Here is a 22,584-nt window from a genome sequence, read left to right on the forward strand (position 1 = left end):
CGCGATATGCAACTTTTCAGGGAAGTCAGGAAAGCAAAAGCTAGCTTTTTCAAACAGAAATTTGCAACCTGTAGGTAACTCCAAAAAGTTGTGGGACACTGTAAAGTCCATGGAGAATAAGAGCACCTCCTCCCAGCTGCCCATTGCACTGAGGCTAGGAAACACTGTCACCACCGATAAATCCACGATAAACGAGAATTTCAATAAGCATTTCTCTACGGCAGGCCATGCTTTCCTTCTGGCTACCCCTACCCCGGCCAAAAGCTCTGCACCCCCCGCAGCTACTTGCCCAAGCCTCCCCAGCTTCTCCCTCACCCAAATCCAGATAGCAGATTCCAGTCTATTACCAGTCTGTTCAACCTCTTTTGTATCGTCCGAGATTCCTAAAGATTGGAAAGCTGCCGTGGTCATCCTCTTCTAGACCCAAACTGTTACAGACCTATATCCATCCTGCCCTGCCTTTCTAAAGTCTTCGAAAGCCAACTTAACAAACAGATCACTGACCATTTAGAATCCCACCGTACCTTCTCCGCTGTGCAATCCGGTTTCAGAGCTGGTCACGGGTGCACCTCAGCCACGCTCAAGGTACTAAACGATATAACTGCCATCGATAAAATACAGTACTGTGCAGCCGTCTTCATCGACCTGGCCAAGGCTTTCGACTCTGTCAATCACCGTATTCTTATCGGCAGACTCAACAGCCTTGGTTTCTCAAATGACTGCCTCGCTGGTTCACCAACTACTTCTCTGATAGAGTTCAGTGTGTCAAATCGGAGGACCTGTCGTCCGGACCTCTGGCAGTCTCTATGGGGGAACCACAGGGTTCAATTCTCGGGCCGACTCTTTTCTCTAAATATCAACGATGTCGCTCTTGCTGCGGGTGATTCCTTGATCCACCTCTACGCAGACAACACCATTCTGTATACATCTGGCTCTTCTTTGGGCACTGTGTTAACAAACCTCCAAACGAGCTTCTATGCCATACAACACTACTTTCGTGGCCTCCAACTGCTCTTAAACGCTAGTAAAACAAAATGCATGCTCTTCAACCGATCGCTGCCCGCACCCGCCCGCCCGACTAGCATCACTATGGACGGTTCTGACCTAGAATATGTGGAGAACTACAAATACCTAGGTGTCTGGCTACTGTAAACTCTCCTTCCAGACTCGTATTAAGCATCTCCAATCCAGAATTAAATCTAGAATCGGCTTCCTATTTCGCAACAAAGCCTCCTTCACTCACGCTGCCAAACATACCCTCGTAAAACTGACTATCCTACCGATCCTAGACTTTGGRGATGTCTTTCACAAAATAGCCTCCAACACTACTCAGCAAATTGGATGCAGTCTATCACAGTGTCATCCGTTTTGTCACCAAAGCCCCATATACCACCCACCACTGCGACCTGTATGCTCCCGTTGGCTGGCCCTCGAGCTCTGCCGTATCTCAGCTCACTGGTCACCATAACAACACCCACCCGTAGCACACGCTCCAGCAGGTACATCTCACTGGTCATCCCCAAAGTCAACACCTCCTTTGGCTGCCTTTCCTTCCAGTTCTCTGCTGCCAATGACTGGAACGAATTGCAAAAATCTCTGAAGTTGGAGACTTATATCTCCCTCACTAACTTTAAGCATCAGCTATCTGAGCAGCTTACTGATCGCTGCAGCTGTACACAGCCCATCTGTAAATAACCCATCCAACTAGTTACCTCATCCCCATATTGTTTTTATTTACTTTTTTTGCTCTTTTGCACACCAGTATTTCTACTTGCACATCATCATCTGCACATCTATCACTCCAGTGTTCATTTGCTAAATTGTAATTGCTTCGCTACTGTGGCCTATTTATTGCCTTACCTCCTTACTCCATTTGCACACACTGTATATATATTTTTCTATTGTGTTATTGACTGTACTTTTGTTTATCCCATGTGTAACTCTGTTTTTTGTCTCACTGCTTTGCTTTATCTTGGCCAAGTCGCAGTCGTAAATGAGGACTTGTTCTCAACTGGCCTACCTGGTTAAATAAAGGTTAAATCAAAAATGTGATTTTAGACCTAACCACGCTGCCAACCTTTTGCCTAACCCTCCCCTGCCCCTGGTCTTGAAATAGGTTGACAACTCGGTGTGTAGTCCACTGAACATGCTTATGGAACATCATATGGCTATAAGACAACAGTTTTTTTATTGTGGTTTACACTAAGTAGAATGTCAATAACAATATTTGCATGTTTTTGTTCACATATTAACCAAACCTTTGAATATACACCTCTGTGCAGGCAGCAACTCATGAGACCAAACCTGTTGTTGATAAGGAGAAGCCAGAGAACAACAAGAAGAAGGCACAGGGAGGGGGTGGTGGCAGAGAGGTAATGATTAGGAACATTACCTCCCAAAGGTTCAATATCCCATACATCTATTCTAGAAGTCCATGCATGCATGCAAGCGCTCCTTCAAGTTGTGCAATATCCTTACCAATACCCAAATAATTCCCCCCAGTTTCTTTCCATAAGTTCCTATAAATCACCATGTTAGTCTTTCCCCGCTGAAACCGTGGCCTGGTACATCTCAGAGCGCATGCGCTGTATGAGGAGCTGAAAAAGGAGAGCGATGCCCTGCTGGCCAGGAGAGCTGCAGACGCAGCCCATCACTGTGCTGCCAGATGGAGCTGGAGGGTCGGTGGGTCACTGGTCACTCTCCTACCAGCTGGCCTGTGCATCAGGTGAGGGATCTGGAGCTTATCTTGGACCATAATATCCCTGTCCCATATCTTTTTTAGCTGTGCAGTCAACTCCTAATTGGCCATTGTACTGGCAAAACATATTCATTACGAAGGTTGGCGCATAAGACAAATTTTGGAACCAGGTTATAGGGAGGATCATGATGTTTACTGGGAGCATTAGTTGCACCCCTGCTGTCTTTGCCATTTGTTTGTATCAGCACATCGAGTCAGCTATTGTTGGATGGTGGTACAATACTTATTTTCTCTAGTCAGGCGCTTGGCTGACAATGCGTGATTTCCCGGGTGAAACGGGGACCTGATAGGGATCCTGGTAGACGATAGGAGTTGGCTTTCTAAATGGAGAACTGCGACACTTTGGACAGATGATGCGCCTTGTGCACTCACAGACCGAATCCACACAGGCTGTGAGTATAATAGTGCCCCTCTGGGTCTTCTATACTCTCTCTATATCTCTATACGTCTTTGTTCTTGAGGTAGTAAAAGAAGATGTTTGCAACTTTCCCTCTGTTTCAGGTGTATGATTTGCACTTCCACGTGGTCTCACATCCTTGGTGACGCGCCATGGAAAGCATTTCTATGCGGATGGCTGTCTGATGATATATGGAACCAGCACCCATTGAGATGCGGCTGCTACTATGACAATGGTTCCTCGATGGACCTCAGTAAGCATCTATCATTGTTAAGAAAAAAAAAGCTTCCAGTCTCCTTTTATGATTTAAGTAATGAGCAGCAAATGAAATACCTGAGCTGGTGTAGTGAGGTAGCCTATGCGGTGTTGTGTTACTGCAAGGGGTTCTGTTCTGACTCCTGTGTCCCTGTCCTGGCCAGGGTGTGAGTACACGAGTTTGAAGTACCTGGAGGCCGCGTGCAGGCATAGTCTGTGGTGAAGGAGAAAGACCCTTCGCGGTTAGGCTGGCAGGTCAGCAGGAATCTCTACTGAAGGATTGTTGGCAGGGTGAGATGGAGAGGATTCTCTACACTACATTGGCATCTTCTTCACACCCTCTTGTGAAAGATTGTAGTCGGATATATAATATAATTTTTTATAGATGTATTCCTTGTTCTCTCTTCGGGTTGTTTGAGTAGATCAGCAGAAATTGGTATTTATTTTTTTTCCCAATCTGTTTGCATCCATATTTTCAGTACAACAAATTCAAGTGTCGCATTCTGAATGAGAAAGTCACCAACCCACTACAACAGTCTACAGGTAGCAGCTCTTGATGTTTAGTTGTAAATCACAGAATATTATTTGGTGTACAGCAAATATTCAGTAAGACTGGTTTAACATGTTGGTGAATTTGAAGAACAGAAATAGGACTGCACTCCAGTAAAATAAACTTAAAATTGACATTTTCTTATCGCTGCACAAACGTTTCGGGGTATGAGCCCTTCAGCGTGCAAGGCAATAGCAATCAATGTCACACCAACAAGACCACACAGGTGGGCATAATTATAAATTCAGCCAGTATTGGCCCAATCAAGAGATCGCAGCAGAGGGAGCTTTGGGGGAAACGTGACAATCAAATATAGATCTATAGACACACAGTACAAATACATGATGTCATTACCTACATATTTGGCATATTTATAACCTACCACAAAAAAAACAAGAAGACCACTCCTCATTAAGGCGTGCTGGGGATAGAGTGGTCAAGCGGTCTATCCAATATGTCTCTCATTGGAGAGGTAATTGACCCCTATCTCCTCCCATACGTGGTGCTTTCACCAATTCAATGCCTATATAACGTAATGCACTTATTAGTTCATGATTATGGCTGTTGAAATTTCTGGCAACAGGTAATTKTTTTTCCATCATGGTTTCGAATGGAGCTCTTATGCTCACATATCCTTGTCTTAGGTTCATGTTTGGTCTTACCCACAACATTAAAGTTACAGGAACACACTTAAGTAGATATACAACATATTTTGTGTTACATGTTATTCTACCTCAAACCTTTATCCTCCCACTCGAATGGGGATGGATAAGAGTTCCCTCTGATCATGGCATAACAGTGCACAGTTGTGACAAGGAAACTGCCATCGGAATGATGAAATGCAACTCTTTTTTTATTAGGCAAATCTGACCATACTAAACAATCCCTTTAAATTTGAGTGTCTCTTATAGCAAGACCTCGGGAGGAATTCAAACGCTTTGCCAAAGCTGGGGTCGCTGTGTAATATGTGCCAAACTCTATTAACCACTTCCTTGATCGACCTTGAAATGGAACTGAAGGTGGACACAAAAGTTAAGAGGGAGGAGAGGGATTCCTTTGACGTGGTTGCAATAATGCATTCCACTCAGCTTGTCTTACTCTCTTAAGGGAATTTTCCAATAATTCTTCTTTATACCCTCTTGTTTTGAATCATTCACATAAATCTTTGGAATGTACATCAAATTCTAAATCGGTCACAAATGTGAAGGATTAGGCTTTCATATATTATGGTAAACTATTTTTTAATGAATTTGAAGACCCTCACTGGTCCATGCCCTGCTAAAATGAGTTTTCTACTGTTTTAGATGTGGGCCTCTGATAGACCTGTGTCGTGGGCCCCATGTAAGACACACAGGAAAGATTAAAGCCTTGAAGATCTACAAGGTATGTGACGTGACGCACACACAGACTACAATATCCAATCATTTCTTAAGCTGAAAAACAGTGTCACAGTATCTGCTCTCCGCTCCACTCCTTTCCTGTAATATCGACAGAACTCTTCTACGTACTGGGAGGGCCGTTCGGACATGGAGACCCTGCAGCGTATCTACGGCATCTCCTTCCCAGACTCCAAGATGCTGAAGGAGTGGGAACGCTTTCAGGAAGAGGCTAGGAACAGAGACCATCGGAAGATTGGAAAGGTCAGTCCTCACTGTGGGGGGGGGTCACTTTGGGAGTTGACTGAGGAAGACTATTTAGTTGGTTTTGGTTTCTTAACACAGCCATTGAAAGAGACCCTCAATTAATATAATGATATATGTTCATATATGCTGAACAAAAATAGAAATGCAACATGTAACAATTTCAAAGTTTTTGTTGAATTACATTTCATATAAGGAAATCGGTCAATTGAAATAAATAAATAAATTATGCCCTAATTTATGGATTTCACATGACTGGGCAGGGGCGCAGCCATGGGTGTGACTGGGAGGGCAGAGGTCCACGCACTGGGGAGCCAGGCCCAGTGCGTGAACCTTTTCCCCCCCCCACAAAAGGGCTTCATTACAGACATACTTTTTGGGGATCTTTTTAACTCACTTTTATCCAAAGTGAGTTACAGAACTGCCAACATTGAAAGTGACAAATCACTCTAATTTACTCTGTATTTTACAAACCGACCTAAAGGCGCCAGCAAGCTTCAGTTCGCCTGGTGGCTAGACCTTCGCTTGGAAAACGAGAAAAAAGTGGAAATTAACTCAGCAAAAAAAGAAACGTCCTCTCACTGTCAACTGCGTTTATTTTCAGCAAACTTAACATGTGTAAATATTTGTATGAACATAAGATTCAACAACTGAGACAAACTGAACAAGTCCCACAGACATGTGACTAACAGAAATGGAATAATATGTCCCAGACCACACCGCCCCAGACCATGACGGACCCTCCACCTCCAAATCAATCCCGCTCCAGAGTACAGGCCTCGGTGTAACGCTCATTTCTTCGACGATTAACGCGAATCCGACCATCACCCCTGGTGAGACAAAACCGCGACTCGTCAGTGAAGAGCACTTTTTGCCAGTCCTGTCTGGTCCAGCGGCAGTGGGTTTGTGCCCATAGGCGACGTTGTTAGGCGTCTCACAGTACAGACATTGCAATTGCAATGCAAAAATGTGCATGAAAACGAGTRGTCTCTGGTTGAATGACAAAGAATTTATTGACGTATCCCTAAAGTTGACCACTCATGGACGAAGGGGCACATACTTCGGCTTCCGAAGTTCGGCTGGTCTCAAAAAAATGTTGTGCCCAAACAGCCGAAAAAACCCTTACCAAAGTCCAAAACGAAAAAAACATCATAATGTCTTCATAATATATGCACAAACTCTTCGGAACTTTCGACTAGGAAGTATGCGGACACTTTACGCACTGCATGCTTACTGTTGTTGCTTGGTTGTTCCTGTGGGGGGTGCTGTGTGTCTAACTGCATGATGTATCAGTGAGTCATACTATGTGAGCTCCAGCTGGTCCTCAGGCAGGCTGGATCTATCCTCCCTGCAGGAGACACAGATGGCAGCAACCCCACGGCCCAGCCACAACTGATTACAACACAACACTGATCTCTATATTAAACCATGCTCACTGCTGCTTTTATTTTCATTGTTGTTATCCAGGGGGACAAAGTCTAAAGTAATTTTTAAACATGTTACTCCTATGATGGTGTGATCCTTTTCATTTAGAAGTTGAAGGTTTAGAAGTAGAGGACATGTCTGTGGGTGTCATTCATGGACAGATTTGCTGTCGTTTGATTTAACTTCTTCCCCACAGAGAGGATGAGCTGCCTCACTATCTGTAACTGTCAATCTGTGAAGTCTTTAAGCTTCCTCTCTGTTTGTCTCTACTGTACAACAGGAACAGGAACTGTTTTTTTTCCATGACCTGAGCCCTGGCAGCTGCTTCTTCCTCCCGCGTGGAGCCTACCTGTACAACACACTCACTGACTTCATCAGGGTAAGACGCGACCAACCAGCCTCAACCACCTACACCTGATCACAGCCAAAAGGCAGAGAAGCAATCTGTCCATCTTCTGCCAATATACAACAATACCCACCTGTAGAATTCACAATTACAGCATGTTCATGGACTACTTTGGTGCTTTATAACCATAGTAACCGAAAGGATGCTGAAGTTAAGTACCACTCAGTCTTGCTGTGATCTGGTGAATGTACTTTGCAGGAGGAATACTGTAGAAGAGGTTTCCAGGAGGTGGCCTCTCCTAACATCTATAACAGTAAGCTGTGGGAGACTTCAGGCCACTGGCAGCACTACAGCGACAACATGTTCTCCTTCCCAGTGGAGCAGGACGTCTTTGCACTGAAGCCCATGAACTGTCCTGGACACTGGTAGGTACATTGGTTTGGTATTGGGGCGATTTCCCTGACACGTTTTAAGCCTGGTCCTGGACTAAAAACCAACTCCGTGGCCTTGTAGTTAGTGTCCATCCTCCCTGAGGTTGGGAGTTTAATCCCCGGCCGAGTTATACCAAAAACTGTAAAAATGGGACCCAATGTGTCTGGACCCAATGTGTCTGCTTGGAACTCAGCATTAGGAGATAAGGCCCTGTAATAGACTAGCGTCCTCTACAGGGGGTGTACTTCTACATCAAGCTGCCTCACACTGCAGAAACAGGAGATGCAAGGCTACTTGATTACTTACTAGACTAAAAACCATGCTCAATGGAGAATATCCACTGAAATAACTTTATTCCAAGACTAGGCTTAACCTTTGTCTGGGAAACTGGACCTCCCTATATGTTATTGGTTAATATGAAGGTATGATGGCTTATAAGGAAGGTACTTTCAAAGCATTTATGTAACCTTAACTACTCCCATTGCTTCAACTGCATATCTTCTCATCCATCACCCTCTTTTTCCGTCCACATTCTCCTGGATCCTCCCGTTCTCTTCCTCAGTCTGATGTTCAGCCACAGACCTCGGTCGTGGAGGGAGCTGCCTCTGAGACTGGCTGATTTCGGGGTGCTCCATAGGAATGAGCTATCAGGGACACTGACCGGCCTTACGAGGGTGCGCCGCTTCCAACAGGATGACGCTCACATCTTCTGCACCATGGAACAGGTACAGTTGAAGTCGGAAGTTTACATACACCTAAGCCAAATACATTTAAACTCAGTTTTTCACAATTCCTGGCATTTAATTCTAGTAAAAATTCCCTGTCTTAGGTCAGTGAGGATCACCACTTTATTTTAAGAATGTGAAATGTCAGAATAATAGTAGAGAGAATTATTAATTTCAGCTTTTATTTCTTTCATCACAACAGTGGTCAGAAGTTTACATACACTCAATTAGTATTTGGCAGCATTGCCTTTAAATTGTTTAACTTGGGTTAAATGTTTCGGGTAGCCTTCAACAAGCTTCCCACAATAAATTGGGAGAATGTTGGCCCATTCCTCCTGACAGAGCTGGTGTAACCGAGTCAGGTTTGTAGGCCTCCTTGCTCATACACGCTTTTTCAGTTCTGCCCACAACTTTTCTATAGGATTGAGGTCAGGGCTTTGTGATGACCACTCAATACCTTGACTTTGCTGTCCTTAAGCCATTTTGCCACAACTTTGGAAGTATGCATGGGGTCATTGTCCATTTGGAAGACCCATTTGCGATCAAGCTTTAACTTCCTGACTGATGTCTTGAGATGTTGCTTCAATATAATATATATATATACATAATTTTTTCTCCCTCACGATGCCATCTATTTTTGTGAAGTGCACCAGTCCCTCCTGCAGCAAAGCACCCCCACAACATGATGCTGCCATCTCTGTGCTTCACGGTTGGGATGGTGTTCTTCGGCTTGCAAGCCTCCCCCTTTTCCTCCAAACATAACGATGGTCATTATGACCAAACAGTTCAATTTTTGTCTCATCAGACCAGAGGACATTTCTCCAAAAAGTACCATCTTTTGTCCCCATGTGCAGTTGCAAACCGTTAGTCTGGCTTTTTTTATGGCGGTTTTGGAGCAGTGGCTTCTTCCTTGCTGAGCCGCCTTCAGGTTATGTCGATATAGGACTTGTTTTATTGTGAATATAGACACTTTTGTACCTGTTTCTCTCCAGCGTCTTCAAATTTATTTATATAGCCTTCTTACATCAGTGATATCTCAAAGTGCTGTACAGAAACCCAGCCAAACCCCAAACAGCAAGCAATGCAGGTGTAGAAGCACGGGTGGCTAGGAAAAACTCCCTAGAAAGGCCAAAACCTAGGAAGAAACCTAGAGAGGAACCAGGCTATGAGGGGTGGCCAGTCCTCTTCTGGCTGTGCCGGGTGGAGATTATAACAGAACATGGTCAAGATGTTCAAATGTTCATAAATTACCAGCATGGTCAAATAATAATAATCACAGTAGTTGTCGGGGGTGCAGCAAGTCAGCACCTCAGGAGTAAATGTCAGTTGGCTTTTCATAGCCGATCATTAAGAGTATCTCTACCGCTCCTGCAGTCTCTAGAGAGTTGAAAACAGCAGGTCTGGGACAGGTAGCACGCTGTGAACAGGTCAGGGTTCCATAGCTGCAGGCAGAACAGTTGAAACTGGAGCAGCAGCACGGCCAGATGGACTGGGGACAGCAAGGAGTCATCACAAGGTCCTTTGCTGTTGTTCTGGGATTGATTTTGCACTTTTCGCACCAAAGTACGTTCATCTCTAGGAGACAGAACGCGTCTCCTTCCTGAGCAGTATGGCGGCAGCGTGGTCCCATGGTGTTTATACTTGCATACTATTGTTTGTACAGATGATCGTGGTACCTTCAGGCATTTGGAAATTGCTCCCAAGGATGAACCAGACTTGTGGAGGTCTACAATTTTTTTTCTGAGGTCTTGGCTGATTTCTTCTGATTTTCACATGATGTTAAGCAAAGAGGCGCTGAGTTTGAAGGGATGGCCTTAAAATACATCCACAGGTACACCTCCAATTGACTCAAATTATGTCAATTAGCCTAACAGAAGCTTCTAAAGCCATGACWTCTTCTGGAATTTTCCAAGCTGTTTAAAAGCACAGTCAACTTAGTGTATGTAAACTTTTGACCTACTGGAATTGTGATACAGTGAATAATCTGTCTGGTAACAGTAGTTGGAAAAATTACGTGTCATGCAAAAAGTAGATGTCCTAACGAACTTGCCAAAACTGTAGTTTGTCAACAAGAAATTTGTGGAGTGGTTGAAAAATGAGTTTTAATGACTCCAACCTAAGTGTATGTAAACATCCGACTTCAACTGTAGGTGACCAGACCAGCTATGGCTATTGAAGAGGAACATCTTATTAAAGTAGCTAGGTACTAGGGTTGGGGTCAACTTCAAATCAGGAAGTAAATGGACATTTCTGTTTCAATTTTCCTAATTTCTTCATGAAATGGAATTGACCCCAACCCTGCTGGGTACTTAACCTCATCGCCATTCAGATGACCCTCTGTATTCCCTTTCTCTCTCTTGCAGATTGAGTCTGAGATGAAGGGCTGTCTGGACTTCCTCCGCTGTGTCTATGATGTCTTTGGCTTCTCTTTCCAGCTGCACCTTTCAACCCGTCCAGAGAAGTACCTAGGAGATATCGCTATCTGGAACCAGGCTGAGAAGGTAGAATTAAACATGCGTGTCCATGAAATATTCCTGAAATGCCGCATAAAGAAACATAATTTAAAGGAAGAATAACCCAGGATGTATTTTGAAATGTATGTTAATTGATTCCCTCTGTTTAAAAGCAACTGGAGAACAGCCTGAATGAGTTTGGGGAACCATGGAAACTAAACCCCGGAGACGGTGCTTTCTATGGACCCAAGGTTTGTATTACAGCAGCTGATTATTTTCCTTCATATATTTTCTTCACCCCCGTTCAATTAAATAAGGTCTAGAATTCTCAGGAAATCAATTTAATTAAAGGTTTGTACTTGTTATAGCCATGATATTTCCCTGAAAAGATATTGCATTTTCCCTTCAGTTAAATAAGGTCTAAAACTCTCAGGAGGAAAACCATTGTAATATTTTGTTGCTGCCATTTCAGATTGACTCTACTCTACAGCTATCATAGATGCTATTGGGCCTGTATGCATCACACGTGCTCGCAACCATTCCCCTTACTCCGGGCGCTGTTCAACCTGCAACCTTCCACGCGTCGCTCGCGTTTGACACCTCACCTTTATAGTGATGCAGTCACTAATCAAACGTAGTCGGATCACTAATGCTAGTCTGTACTCCTCGTTAGTGAAGCCCACAGATACGCTTCATATCCCCTCCTTCAGTCATGCACTCTCATCCGAATCTACTGTGGTGACTAGACACAAGCTGGGACTTAATAAGTCCTTAAATAATTGGTAGTTTAAGAGGTTTGGACCCTTCGTTTCATATAATTAGAGAAAACATTATGAAGCTCTATAAAACAACTGTATAAATGTATTCAAGAAAGGTAAAAAAAAGAAGAAGTTTTATCTCGATGAGGTTAGTCTCATCGAGAATAAACATATTTTTTTTAACCTTTTTGAAATATAATTATACAGTTGTGTATAGAGCTAAAGGTAGAATAAATAATGGTTAAATACGTAGTTGTAATTGAGCATGAAGTGGTGCTGTGACTGATATTGATGTTGAATCCTGTGACATGCAGGAAGGACGGGGATGACCAAACGAAGCCGGTCATCATCCACCGGGCCATTCTGGGCTCTGTGGAGAGATGATAGCCATCCTCACTGAGAACTACGCTGGGAAATGGTGAGTAGCAAAGAGGACCAATTAATTTGTGTGTTACATAAGATGCAATCATCAGACGGAGAATCCGTTCATGTTATAAAGATGTTTTTTTTCTGCTCTTAAATTTCTGTGTGTGTGTGTGTGTTAGTGTTTTGATTTGCTACTATCCAGCCATATTGTGTTTCTTCTCCAGGCCCCTCTGGCTGTCCCACGTCAGGTGATGTTTGTACCTGTCAACCCTACCTGTGAAGAATATCCAAGAGGGTACCCTAGCCTTCTATTTCTGAAACTTGTCTCCTTTCATATTTCTACCGTTTATGATCAGGGCCGGATTAAGAAATCATAGGCCCTCCCCTTCCCGGCACCACCATTTTCCGTAAACCCAAATCTGTTAGCAAGATGCAAATTTTTTTTTCAATGCGCCGGTAAATTTACTGTTGACGAAAAAGCCTCTTTATTAATAAGCCATAATAACATTGCATGTGGCATGGGCTGTAAGCACAACCCCCACCTGTGGACGTCGGGCCCTCATACCACCCTCATGGAGTCTGTTTCTGACCGTTGAGCAGACACATGCACATTTGTGGCCTGCTGGAGGTCATTTTGCAGGGCTCTGCCAGTGCTCCTCCTTGCACAAAGGCGGAGGTAGCGGTCCTGCTGCTGGGTTGTGCCCTCCTACGGCCTCCTCCACGTCTCCTGATGTACTGGCCTGTCTCCTGGTAGCGCCTCCATGCTCTGGACACTACGCTGACAGACACAGCAAACCTTCTTGCCACAGCTCGCATTGATGTGCCATCCTGGATGAGCTGCACTACCTGAGCCACTTGTGTGGGTTGTAGACTCCGTCTCATGCTACCACTAGAGTGAAAGCACCACCAGCATTCAAAAGTGACCAAAACATCAGCCAGGAAGCATAGGAACTGAGAAGTGGTCTGTGATCACCACCTGCAGAACCACTCCTTTATTGGGGTTGTCTTGCTAATTGCTATAATTCCACCTTTTGTCTATTCCATTTGCACAACAGCATGTGAAATTTATTGTCAATCAGTGTTGCTTCCTAAGTGGACAGTTTGATTTCACAGAAGTGTGATTGACTTGGAGTTACATTGTGTTGTTTAAGTGTTCCCTTTATTTTTTGAGCAGTGTATAATAGGCTACAGTCGGCTACTAAATAAAATGTCCAGTGGCACAGTGACTCAACTAATGAAGATTAAACTATAAGCTACTCACGGTGATAGGCTATTGCCACGACGAGCACATCGGCTCTCTCAAGATAAGCTACTTTTAAAAACAGTGGTGCTGTTTGCTAAAAATTAGGAGTTGTTGAGAACAATTTCTTTCTATTGGTTCTACAGACAGATTAGTTTCCACTTTTCAGCAGTAGGCAAACTGTACGTTTTTCTCGCAATTGTATTTAGAAATTTGTAAAAGGCAAACCGACAACTGCAACCAACCATAGAAATATAATCCATAGATGGCAGTTCCCATTAGTCAGGACTGACGTCCATTGCTATTGTACCAATGAGTTTAACAGTCAAATTGCCAGGGTAAGAGGTTACAAACCCCTTCTATGGATTGTATGTCAATGGCCACAACGCAACAAGCTGTATATTTGGTGCTCATGCTGCCCAAGCTGATGCCTTCCTGACTATAGGCATACCGGTAACTGCCAAAATAAAGGAAACACTTGAGTAAAAGAGAGATACATAATAGTATATGTTATGGTGTGGGGTGCAGTTTCTTGGCATGGTTTAGGTCCAGTTGTTAAATCTATGCCAAGGCGCATTGTAGCTGTTCTGTCAGATTGTGGTGGCCCAACACACTTTTAAAACACTTTATGTTTGTGTTTCCTTTATTTTGGCAGATACCTGTATGTACATGTGATAAAAATAAATCCAGTTATTTTTTTAAACTGTTGATCCTCTATGGCTAAATTATGCTCTGTGGTGTATTTTTAAACATTGAGAGCGGTTCCTGTGGTTGGATACAAAAATTACGTACACTGAACAAAAATATAAACTGAACTATTTAAAAGATTTTACTGAATTACAGATCATATAAAGTAAGGAAATCAATCAAGTGAATTCATTAGGCCCTAATCTATGGATTTCACATTAATGGGAATACATATATCCATCTGTGGGTCACAGATAGCTTAAAAAAAGACCAGTCACATCTATTTATTTATGCAGTTACCCAATAAGGGCAGGGTCCCCCAGTTACCCACATGGACCCCTTACCTCCTCTCCTTCCCCATCTGATGATTAGCAGAGCGGCAGCAGCAGGCTGTCAACACTCATTGAGAGCGGGCTGATGAGTCCTATTGTGGTTGGCAGTTGCATTATCTTTTTTTTTGTTGATATACTACATGTGTATTATGTATTGTATTTTTGTTTTTTGTAAAAAAGTATATATATATTTGCCTCCTCTTGGGCCCCCCATGGGCCTGGGCCGAGGGGCTTCAGCCCCTGAATTAAGATGGCCCTGTTCCTGATGCTGCACATTCATCATTCCGTTCATCATGATATTAACTTATGTCTGTTGGCAGTTCCATTTTATCAGTTCATCTTCCAGTCATTTTTTATGAATTTGTATTTACTGAGTGGTTATTCTGTCCTTCAGATGTGTAAACAGTTTGTGGAGGCCGGATTCATGGCAGACGCTGATCTCGACTCCAGTTGCCTCTTAAACAAGAAGATCCGCAACGCCCAGTTAGCCCAGTACAACTTCATCCTGGGTAAGAAGGATTACTATAGTAGATTAGATTTTTTTTCCATTCATATATTCATGACTTTTACGATCACAATGTTTGCTAGTATCGAATTTTCTCAGCCGCCAAAAACATAATTGTACTCATCACTACAGAAATGTTGTTGAAAATGTGAATGTGTTAGGGCAGCTGTGTTTGCTGTGATTTGGCAGTGTGGGGACTGTGAGCTACTTTGTGCTTTGTGTCTTGGCAGTGGTCGGTGAGAAAGAGAAGCTGACTAACAGCGTGAACGTACGTACGAGGGACAACAAGGTTCATGGAGAGCTGTCTGTCTCTGAGGTGCTGGCTCGCCTGACCCTGTTGAAAGAGTCACGCTGCCGGAATGCTGAGGAGGAGTTCTGAGGAGAGATAGGGTGACCACATGGTTCCCAGAAGACAAAATGTTTTATGCCAGATAGTTTTCTCTGTCACAATCGAAGAACAAAAGGGACATTTTATGTGAATGCAAGAGGTCTGTGTGGAAAGGATAGACATGGAAAGGGGTAGATTAAATGTATTGACATGTGTGAAAAAATATAATTTTCTAATCAACTGACAGACCCTTTCTGTTTTTGGAGTAGTTGAATATGTATGTTTCTTTGATTTTCTAATCAATTTGAAAGAATAGTGTCAGGAAGTGGGAAACAATATTGGTGATAATGTATTTGGTACAGTAGTGAAGGGTTTCTTCAAACTAGGTCATAGAGCCCCCCCTGGTTTAACAATTAGTTTTTTGCCCTAGCACCACACAGCTGATTCAAATAATCAAAGCTTTTTGATAAGTTGGTTATTTGAATCAGCTGTGTAGTGCTAAGGAAAAAAACTAAACGTGTACCCATGGGGGGCCCCAGCACCGAGTTTGGGAAACCCTGCAGTAGTGTATGAAAGACCATGCAAGAACATATTTTTACACTAATCTGAAGGATAGAATGTGTATGAAGGAAGATGTCAAGAGAATATTATTTATTGTGTTGAGGTTAAGCCAAATAAAACACTTTTGGGAAATATTAAATAAAATCATGAAGTAGCACTGTCCTCTTGTTGAATTGTATCTTGGAATAAAATATTGCTTCAATGTTTTGCCTCCCCTTTTATCTTATTGTTCATTGGAGATGCAAGTAACTTTGATCATTTTTCATCTGACAAAACTACTTTGACCCTCTTGAGGTCTCTGCTCTTGAATAATCTTGACGTCAGAAGTAAATTCATACGTCCCCTTTAAATGGGCGGGTCACAAGGCTAAGAAAGGGATTGAAGTTGATTTACGTTAGCGCAATGGCTACCGTCAGTCAGATTTGGCCATTTGAGAGAAGACGCTGCCTAAAAGCCCATGGAATCATAACACTGTTATTTTTGGATCTATGTTTGCGATGTGTGAATGGTAAGGTTATGTAACATCACATATGCTAAAGCGGATTTGTATATACCAGGGCTAGGCTTCATCTGTGATTTATGTTTTTTCTCCCCCCGATGCTAGTTAGCTAGCAAATTGGTTAGCTGGCATAACGCGTTACATTAGCTAGCTAAKGTTAGTTAACAATAGCTTATGTCTAGTATCCACACAATGGTAGTCTGCAGGTCTACAGCCAATTTACTGTATTCTGTTCCTACTGTATTTTATCTGGCAAGCTAACTAATGTACAATTGCTCCAGCAAGCTGTGTTTATTAGCTTGCTAGCTATAACAGCTAACTACATGATGCACCCTCCCCCTTATATGCCAACTCCTGTCTTCCAGGGTACCTGAGCTCCCCACACGTGGGCCAGGAGCCCCCTTACAGCCGAGATGCTCAGCCAGTCATCACCAGCCCAGTGGTTCCTTCTCCATCATCTGGTAAAATCTCCCCAGCCTCCATCCATGGGATGTTTTTATCATGTTGACACTGACAGTGCCTCTTGGTATGCTGTTACTGAATGAGGTCCATGGGACAACATATCTTGTGAATTGTTTTGCAGCATCTCCAACTAATTCAGATGGCTATGCTGCCAAATGCCCCAGTGGGGGTCAATGCAACAGACTGCCTGCTGACTGCTTCAACTGCAGCTATCATCACAACTGTAGCTATGGTAAACCAGCGTCTTTCTCTTGCAAGGCCAAGAGAGGAGTCCACTGCACAGTGAGTTCATTTCGCCAGTTGGACACAGATTGTTCTTGACAAAGAACAAGGAGCTCCATTTACAAAGAAAGTACGTAACTAGCTGTTGATGCTTCAGTATGCTGTTTATTTTTCTCTGCTTGCAGGTGGAGTCYGGGAAGCAGCAGACAAACTTCTCCCTGTCTATCACGTGCCAGTTCTGCTGGCAGCTGGACCTGTCTCAGTACAGGTGCTCCAACTCAACCAGCTGTATGACCGTTGCCTGCCCTCGCAAACGCTACAACGCCACCTGCCAAGTACTGGACCACGTACACTGCTTAGGTATACACTTACTGTACAGTGTGTCTGGTTCATTATTTGGACAGTGATTATATATACTCCAGCATTTTGGAATGCGTGTTTCTTGAGGCAACAGTCCAGAAGTATGTCACCTTTTATTTAAGGGTCTTTTCATACATATATTTTACCATTTAGAAATGAAAGCACATTATGTATGTAGTCCCACCCATGTGAAGAAGTCATAAGTATTTTGTCAAATGTTTAGTATTTGGTCCAATATTCCTTGCACGCGATGACTACATCAAGCTTGTGACTCTACAAACCCCTGTTTGTTTTGGTTGTGTTCTGGGTTATATTTTGTCAAAGTAACTGAATGGTGAATGATGATGATTTTCTTTCTGAGTAGATAAGATACTTCTGAACACAATTAATCCTGATAATGCCATTATTAAGAAAAACCATGAATGAATCATGAATAATGAGTGAGATGGCATTCAGAGGCTACAACTAAACATGCTAAACTCTCACCATTACCAATATCTGGGGAGAATAGTATTTTTGGGGGGGGGGGGGGGGGGTATGCTTTTTGTGCCTCTAACCTTCTCACTCATCATTATTCATAATTGATTCAAGATTATCTATAATCATGTTAGCATCCACATGAATGTAGAAGTGTTCAGAAACATCTTCTATTCTTACTTATAATAAAAGTGACTCAAATGGCACAAGACATTATTCACCATTCAGTTCCTATTGGGCAAAACAAACCGCAAACGCATCCAACAAGTTTATAGAGTCACAAGCTTGATGTAGTTTTGGCGTGCAAGGAATATGGAACCAAATTCTAAACTTTTGGCTACACTAGTTAGTTTGTCCAAATACTTATGACTTCTTCAAATGGGGGGACTAGTTACAGGAAGTGCTTTAAGACCAATATGTATGAAAATACCCTCAAATAAAACATTCTATCTCAAATCTAAAATGCTGGAGTATAGAGCCAAATGCTTCACTGTTCAAATGCGTATGGAGGGGAGTGTATACTGCCCAAATGCGTATGGAGGGGAGTGTATACTGCCCAAATGCGTATGGAGGGGCGTGTATACTTCCCAAATGCGTATGGAGGGGCGTGTATACTTCCCAAATGCGTATGGAGGGGCGTGTATACTTCCCAAATGCGTATGGAGGGGAGTGTATACTTCCCAAATGCGTATGGAGGGGAGTGTATACTTCCCAAATGCGTATGGAGGGGCGTGTATACTTCCCAAATGCGTATGGAGGGGAGTGTATAATGCCTGTCTTTTGTTCTCAGGTAAAAGAGTATTTCATAAACGTTTGTACTGCAACTGGACAGGAGGGTACAAGTGGTCTACAGCACTGGCACTCAGGTAAGACTTCTGCACAAGCACACTGTCAAAACCTCTTAAGGATCTGACCCCTTTTTTCAATTTCTGCCTAAAATGACATACCCAAATCTAACTGCCTGTAGCTCAGGACCTGAAACAAGGAGATGTGTATATTCCTGATACCATTTGAAACTAAATACTTTGAAGTTTGTGGAAATGTGAAATGAATGTAGGAGAATATAACACATTTGATCTGGTTAAAGATAATACAAAGAAAAAAATATGCGTTTAAAAAAATGTTTTTTACCAGCTTTGAAATGCAAGGGAAAGGCCATAATGTATTATTCCAGCCCAGGCACAGATTTTGCCACTAGATGGCAGCAGTGTATGTGCAGAGTTTTAGACTGATCCAATGAACCATTGCATATCTGTTCAAAATATTGTATCAAGACTGCCCAAATGTGCCTAATTGTTTTATTAATACATTTTCAAGTTAATAATTGTGCACTCTCCTCAAACAATAGCATGGTATTATTTTACAGTAGCTATTACAGTGAATTGGACAGTGCAGTTAGATTAACAAGAATGTAAGCTTGCCCCTATCAGATATGTCTATGTCCTGGGAATTTTTTTGTTACTTACAACCGCATGCTAATCGCATTAGCCTACGTTAGCTCAACCGTCACGTGGGGGGGACACCGATCCCGTAGAGGTTTTAAAGGAAGGCTGAGACAAAAAAATGGCTTATCTGGTTGAAAACGGCCTATGTGGCATCACAGAAACATTTATTTTGGTGCCCAAACTGACTACAAAGTGTAAATAGCATTTTAAGTCAGTATCTTACAAAACTGAGATTTGTGAGATTRACGAAATCAAGAACAACAGTGTTTTCCTTGGGTTGGGTTTAGATTTCAATTCTGCCCACACAGGACTGCTGTCTGGCACGGCTTGCAATACTCAAATCATCCAGAGCCCAGGTGCACGTGTGCTGCAGTGCATGCTATCCAATCGTAGCAGCAGAATCAACCTACAGCCCTGCCCATTTCTTTACAGACAGCAGAACTACCAATAATTGACAGTCTTGGGTTGAAAGAATAAGACTTTTTCATTATAAATGGGGTTTTTCCAACTCAAACGTTTGTGCGCTAACTTTAGCCTCACAAACACAACTGTCATCAAAGATACTCTAGAAAGGATGAAATGCACAGAGCATGGGATTTTTGACCAATCACGTTATTGTTGTAATGCTCCGTTACGCTTTTGTTACGCCATTCGTCACGTAATACCTTATTGAAAGTACAATGGCTGTTTGGGATATTTTAGCTACGGTGACTGTAGAGGGACAAACAACAATAGCGGCCAGGTTACAATATAGCTAACATAACACACTCACATCGAACCACACCGCCAAGACAATTTTTTTTCTTTCTTAACGAGTAGCACAAACCCAGGGGAAATCGGTGAGTTCACCCCCCCCCTTTAAGATCACCCCACCTAGCTTAAGTGTGTTATAGCTTTCTAATAGTTTCTTTGGGTTTCTTATACTTTGAATCTTTTTATAAAACTTCTTTATTCTTGAGAAAAATATCCATGAAAATCCTCTCATTTGTAAAGTAAATGAGTGACTTGGTAGCACAAGAGTCACTCAAATCTCTTATTAAGGACAAAACAAGCCGTGATGAAGGTTAAAAGCAGCGAGTGTCCGTCCTTCCGCCTCTGACAACAGAACATCAGCCGTCATTTTCTTTTAATTTCCCGACGATTGTACACGTTGACTTGCCATCCTTTGTCAACACCAAGAAGGTGGTCTACTGCTTACGGCCGACGTTCAATATGGTGCGCCTTCCCACTTAGATGTCCATGTCTTCTGTGCTCTTCACTGTTACCAGTAGAATCCCAGTTGTGTTATTGTTGTGTTTCTATCTGCAGCATTACACTAGGTGGATTTGGGGCTGACCGGTTCTATCTAGGCCAGTGGAGAGAGGGTCTGGGCAAGCTGTTCAGCTTCGGTGGCCTGGGCATCTGGACCCTGATTGATGTGCTGCTGATTGGGGCGGGTTATGTGGGGCCAGCCGATGGCTCCCTCTACATCTGAGACCTGTGATTGATGCCCACTCCACAGGCATGATGGTTGTAGGGTTGATACCCTCTCCATTTCAGTTCAGACTGCCTGACTGTGAAGATCCACTCCATGGAGATGCCATCCCATTATCACACCATCTGCTTGCCCAAACTCCCACTGTCTGCAAAGACTGACTTCTTGTCCCATCTGCCAGCTTCACGGTCAGCCTCTAGATCATCAAGCCCAAGCATCCTTCACTGATATACTGTAATACAAGCTGCACTGAGCATCGTTTTGGAGTTGTTTGGTTAATGGTGATTAGAGTTGGTCAGGCTGATATGGACTGACTGGAGAATGGGAGGTAGGCACAGTTAAGCGGTGCTTGGAATGATATTGTAACAATGGCCACCTATGGTGCTCCTTACTCACTGCATGGTCATGCATAGGAGACCAGTAACCATGGCTACGGAACACAAAATGGACTTATCATAATACCGATAACAGAAACAAAAAGTGCTTGGAAGAAAAGCAGTGTTTCTTCCCTGCAGGTTTTGTAAAAGCATGTGGCACCTGCTAAGTGTGGTGGATGGTAATGTGCATCAGTGGATAGCAGATCAACCTTTCAGTGTTCTCTCTGCAAACCAACCAGCAAAAGAATACTTGAACGGTTATTTTCTCTGGAGTGTAACAGTGCAACATGAATGTTAGATTGCTTGGTTGAAAATGTGGTTGGGATACAGATTTGGGGAAATGACATGGTTATTATGGCTGGGGCTTATATTGTGTATTTATATTTATTGCATTGTGGATGTGCACCACAGGAGGCTGTTGAGGGAAGGACGGCTCATATTAATGGCTGGAACGGAGTGAATGTAATGGCATTAAACAAATGTGTTTGATGTATTTGATACTATTCCGCTCCACCCATTACCATGAGCCCGTCCTCCCCAATTGAGGCGCCACCAACCTTCTGTGATGTGCACCAATATACATATTTCAGCATTACATGGCATTGCACTACAGCTCTGCATGCCCAAAACACACAATCTGTTCTCGTAAAGCTGTGCAGGCTTAAACTAGGTCACTAACTGGTTTTAGTACTAGTTTTCAAAGAACTTGTACAACAGGTTTTTTTCTTCATATAACTTTCATGATATTGTTCATCGCTAATCACCCAGCCCGAATGGTTACGATATGTAGGCTCCCATATCCAGAGCTTGAGTATGTGTGCTGCACAAACGGGTAACCTATACTTCTGGTGAAAATGTGTTCATGTTCTGGAGGTAGGATTTTTTGTTTTTTTGGAACACTGTAATGACAGATGTTTGAGAAAATTGTAAATATTAAACGTGTGAAATGTTATTGAACTTTGTGCCTTATTGTCTTCAGCCTGCTGTTAGTATTGTCTAGTATTATAAGCATACTTGAATAAACAAAATCATCTGGTCTGTTATTTCCATGATGATTGACCTAGACTTCACCTCTACATTCTTTCACAGATGCCTGTGCTTTTTAACACAGTAAAATGCCCTGCCTCATTGTAACGATACTGTGCCACATCTTTGAGGCAGTGCCGTTGGATACAGAAATACAGGCCTACAGAAAGATAAGCTCACTACCGTAAACCAACATCTTACTGACTAATGGTTATGTGAATACATATAACATACAATTGGTCCTAGCATTGCTAGCATGTGTTAGCGCTTCTCATTGGCTAATCTGCAGTACATTTCTGTAAACGCTCCCCATCCCCAGTTCCTCACTTCCACATCGCTTACTGTTATGTACCACCTCCAACAGAATATAAGTGTTTGGCCCATTAATGTTTGAGCCAAATCGACTGACCGCCACCTCTACATTTTGGCTGGCAAGGCTACCCAGTTAGAATAATAAATGCCAGTCATCCTCATTATGCCACAT

At 42.9% G+C, this 22,584-nt stretch overlaps 2 protein-coding genes across 2 annotated transcripts; both read left to right on the forward strand.

Moving 5' to 3' along the window:
• The first annotated feature begins 2,613 nt into the window (after positions 1–2,613).
• Positions 2,614–15,960, forward strand: LOC111974466 (threonine--tRNA ligase 1, cytoplasmic-like). The gene is given in 17 exon segments (XM_070446849.1): positions 2,614–2,682; positions 3,890–3,932; positions 3,935–3,953; positions 5,265–5,343; positions 5,454–5,600; positions 7,306–7,404; positions 7,630–7,796; positions 8,366–8,528; positions 10,892–11,029; positions 11,155–11,236; positions 11,595–11,649; positions 12,054–12,115; positions 12,118–12,157; positions 12,330–12,340; positions 12,343–12,400; positions 14,740–14,873; positions 15,100–15,960. Coding segments are annotated over 17 exon segments (1,515 nt in total). The 3' UTR covers positions 15,249–15,960.
• Positions 15,961–16,123: 163 nt separating this feature from the next.
• Positions 16,124–22,026, forward strand: LOC111974698 (TM2 domain-containing protein 3). Its single transcript, XM_024002632.3, has 6 exons — positions 16,124–16,266; positions 16,623–16,718; positions 16,841–17,001; positions 17,127–17,301; positions 18,569–18,644; positions 20,532–22,026. Exons 1-6 carry the CDS (start codon positions 16,161–16,163, stop codon positions 20,695–20,697), a joined length of 780 nt encoding a protein of 259 aa, XP_023858400.1. The 5' UTR covers positions 16,124–16,160; the 3' UTR covers positions 20,698–22,026.
• The last annotated feature ends 558 nt before the right edge of the window (positions 22,027–22,584 follow it).

This window comes from Salvelinus sp. IW2-2015, linkage group LG15 (genome assembly GCF_002910315.2).
Source record: "Salvelinus sp. IW2-2015 linkage group LG15, ASM291031v2, whole genome shotgun sequence".
In the NCBI taxonomy this organism is placed as follows: Eukaryota; Metazoa; Chordata; class Actinopteri; order Salmoniformes; family Salmonidae; genus Salvelinus; species Salvelinus sp. IW2-2015.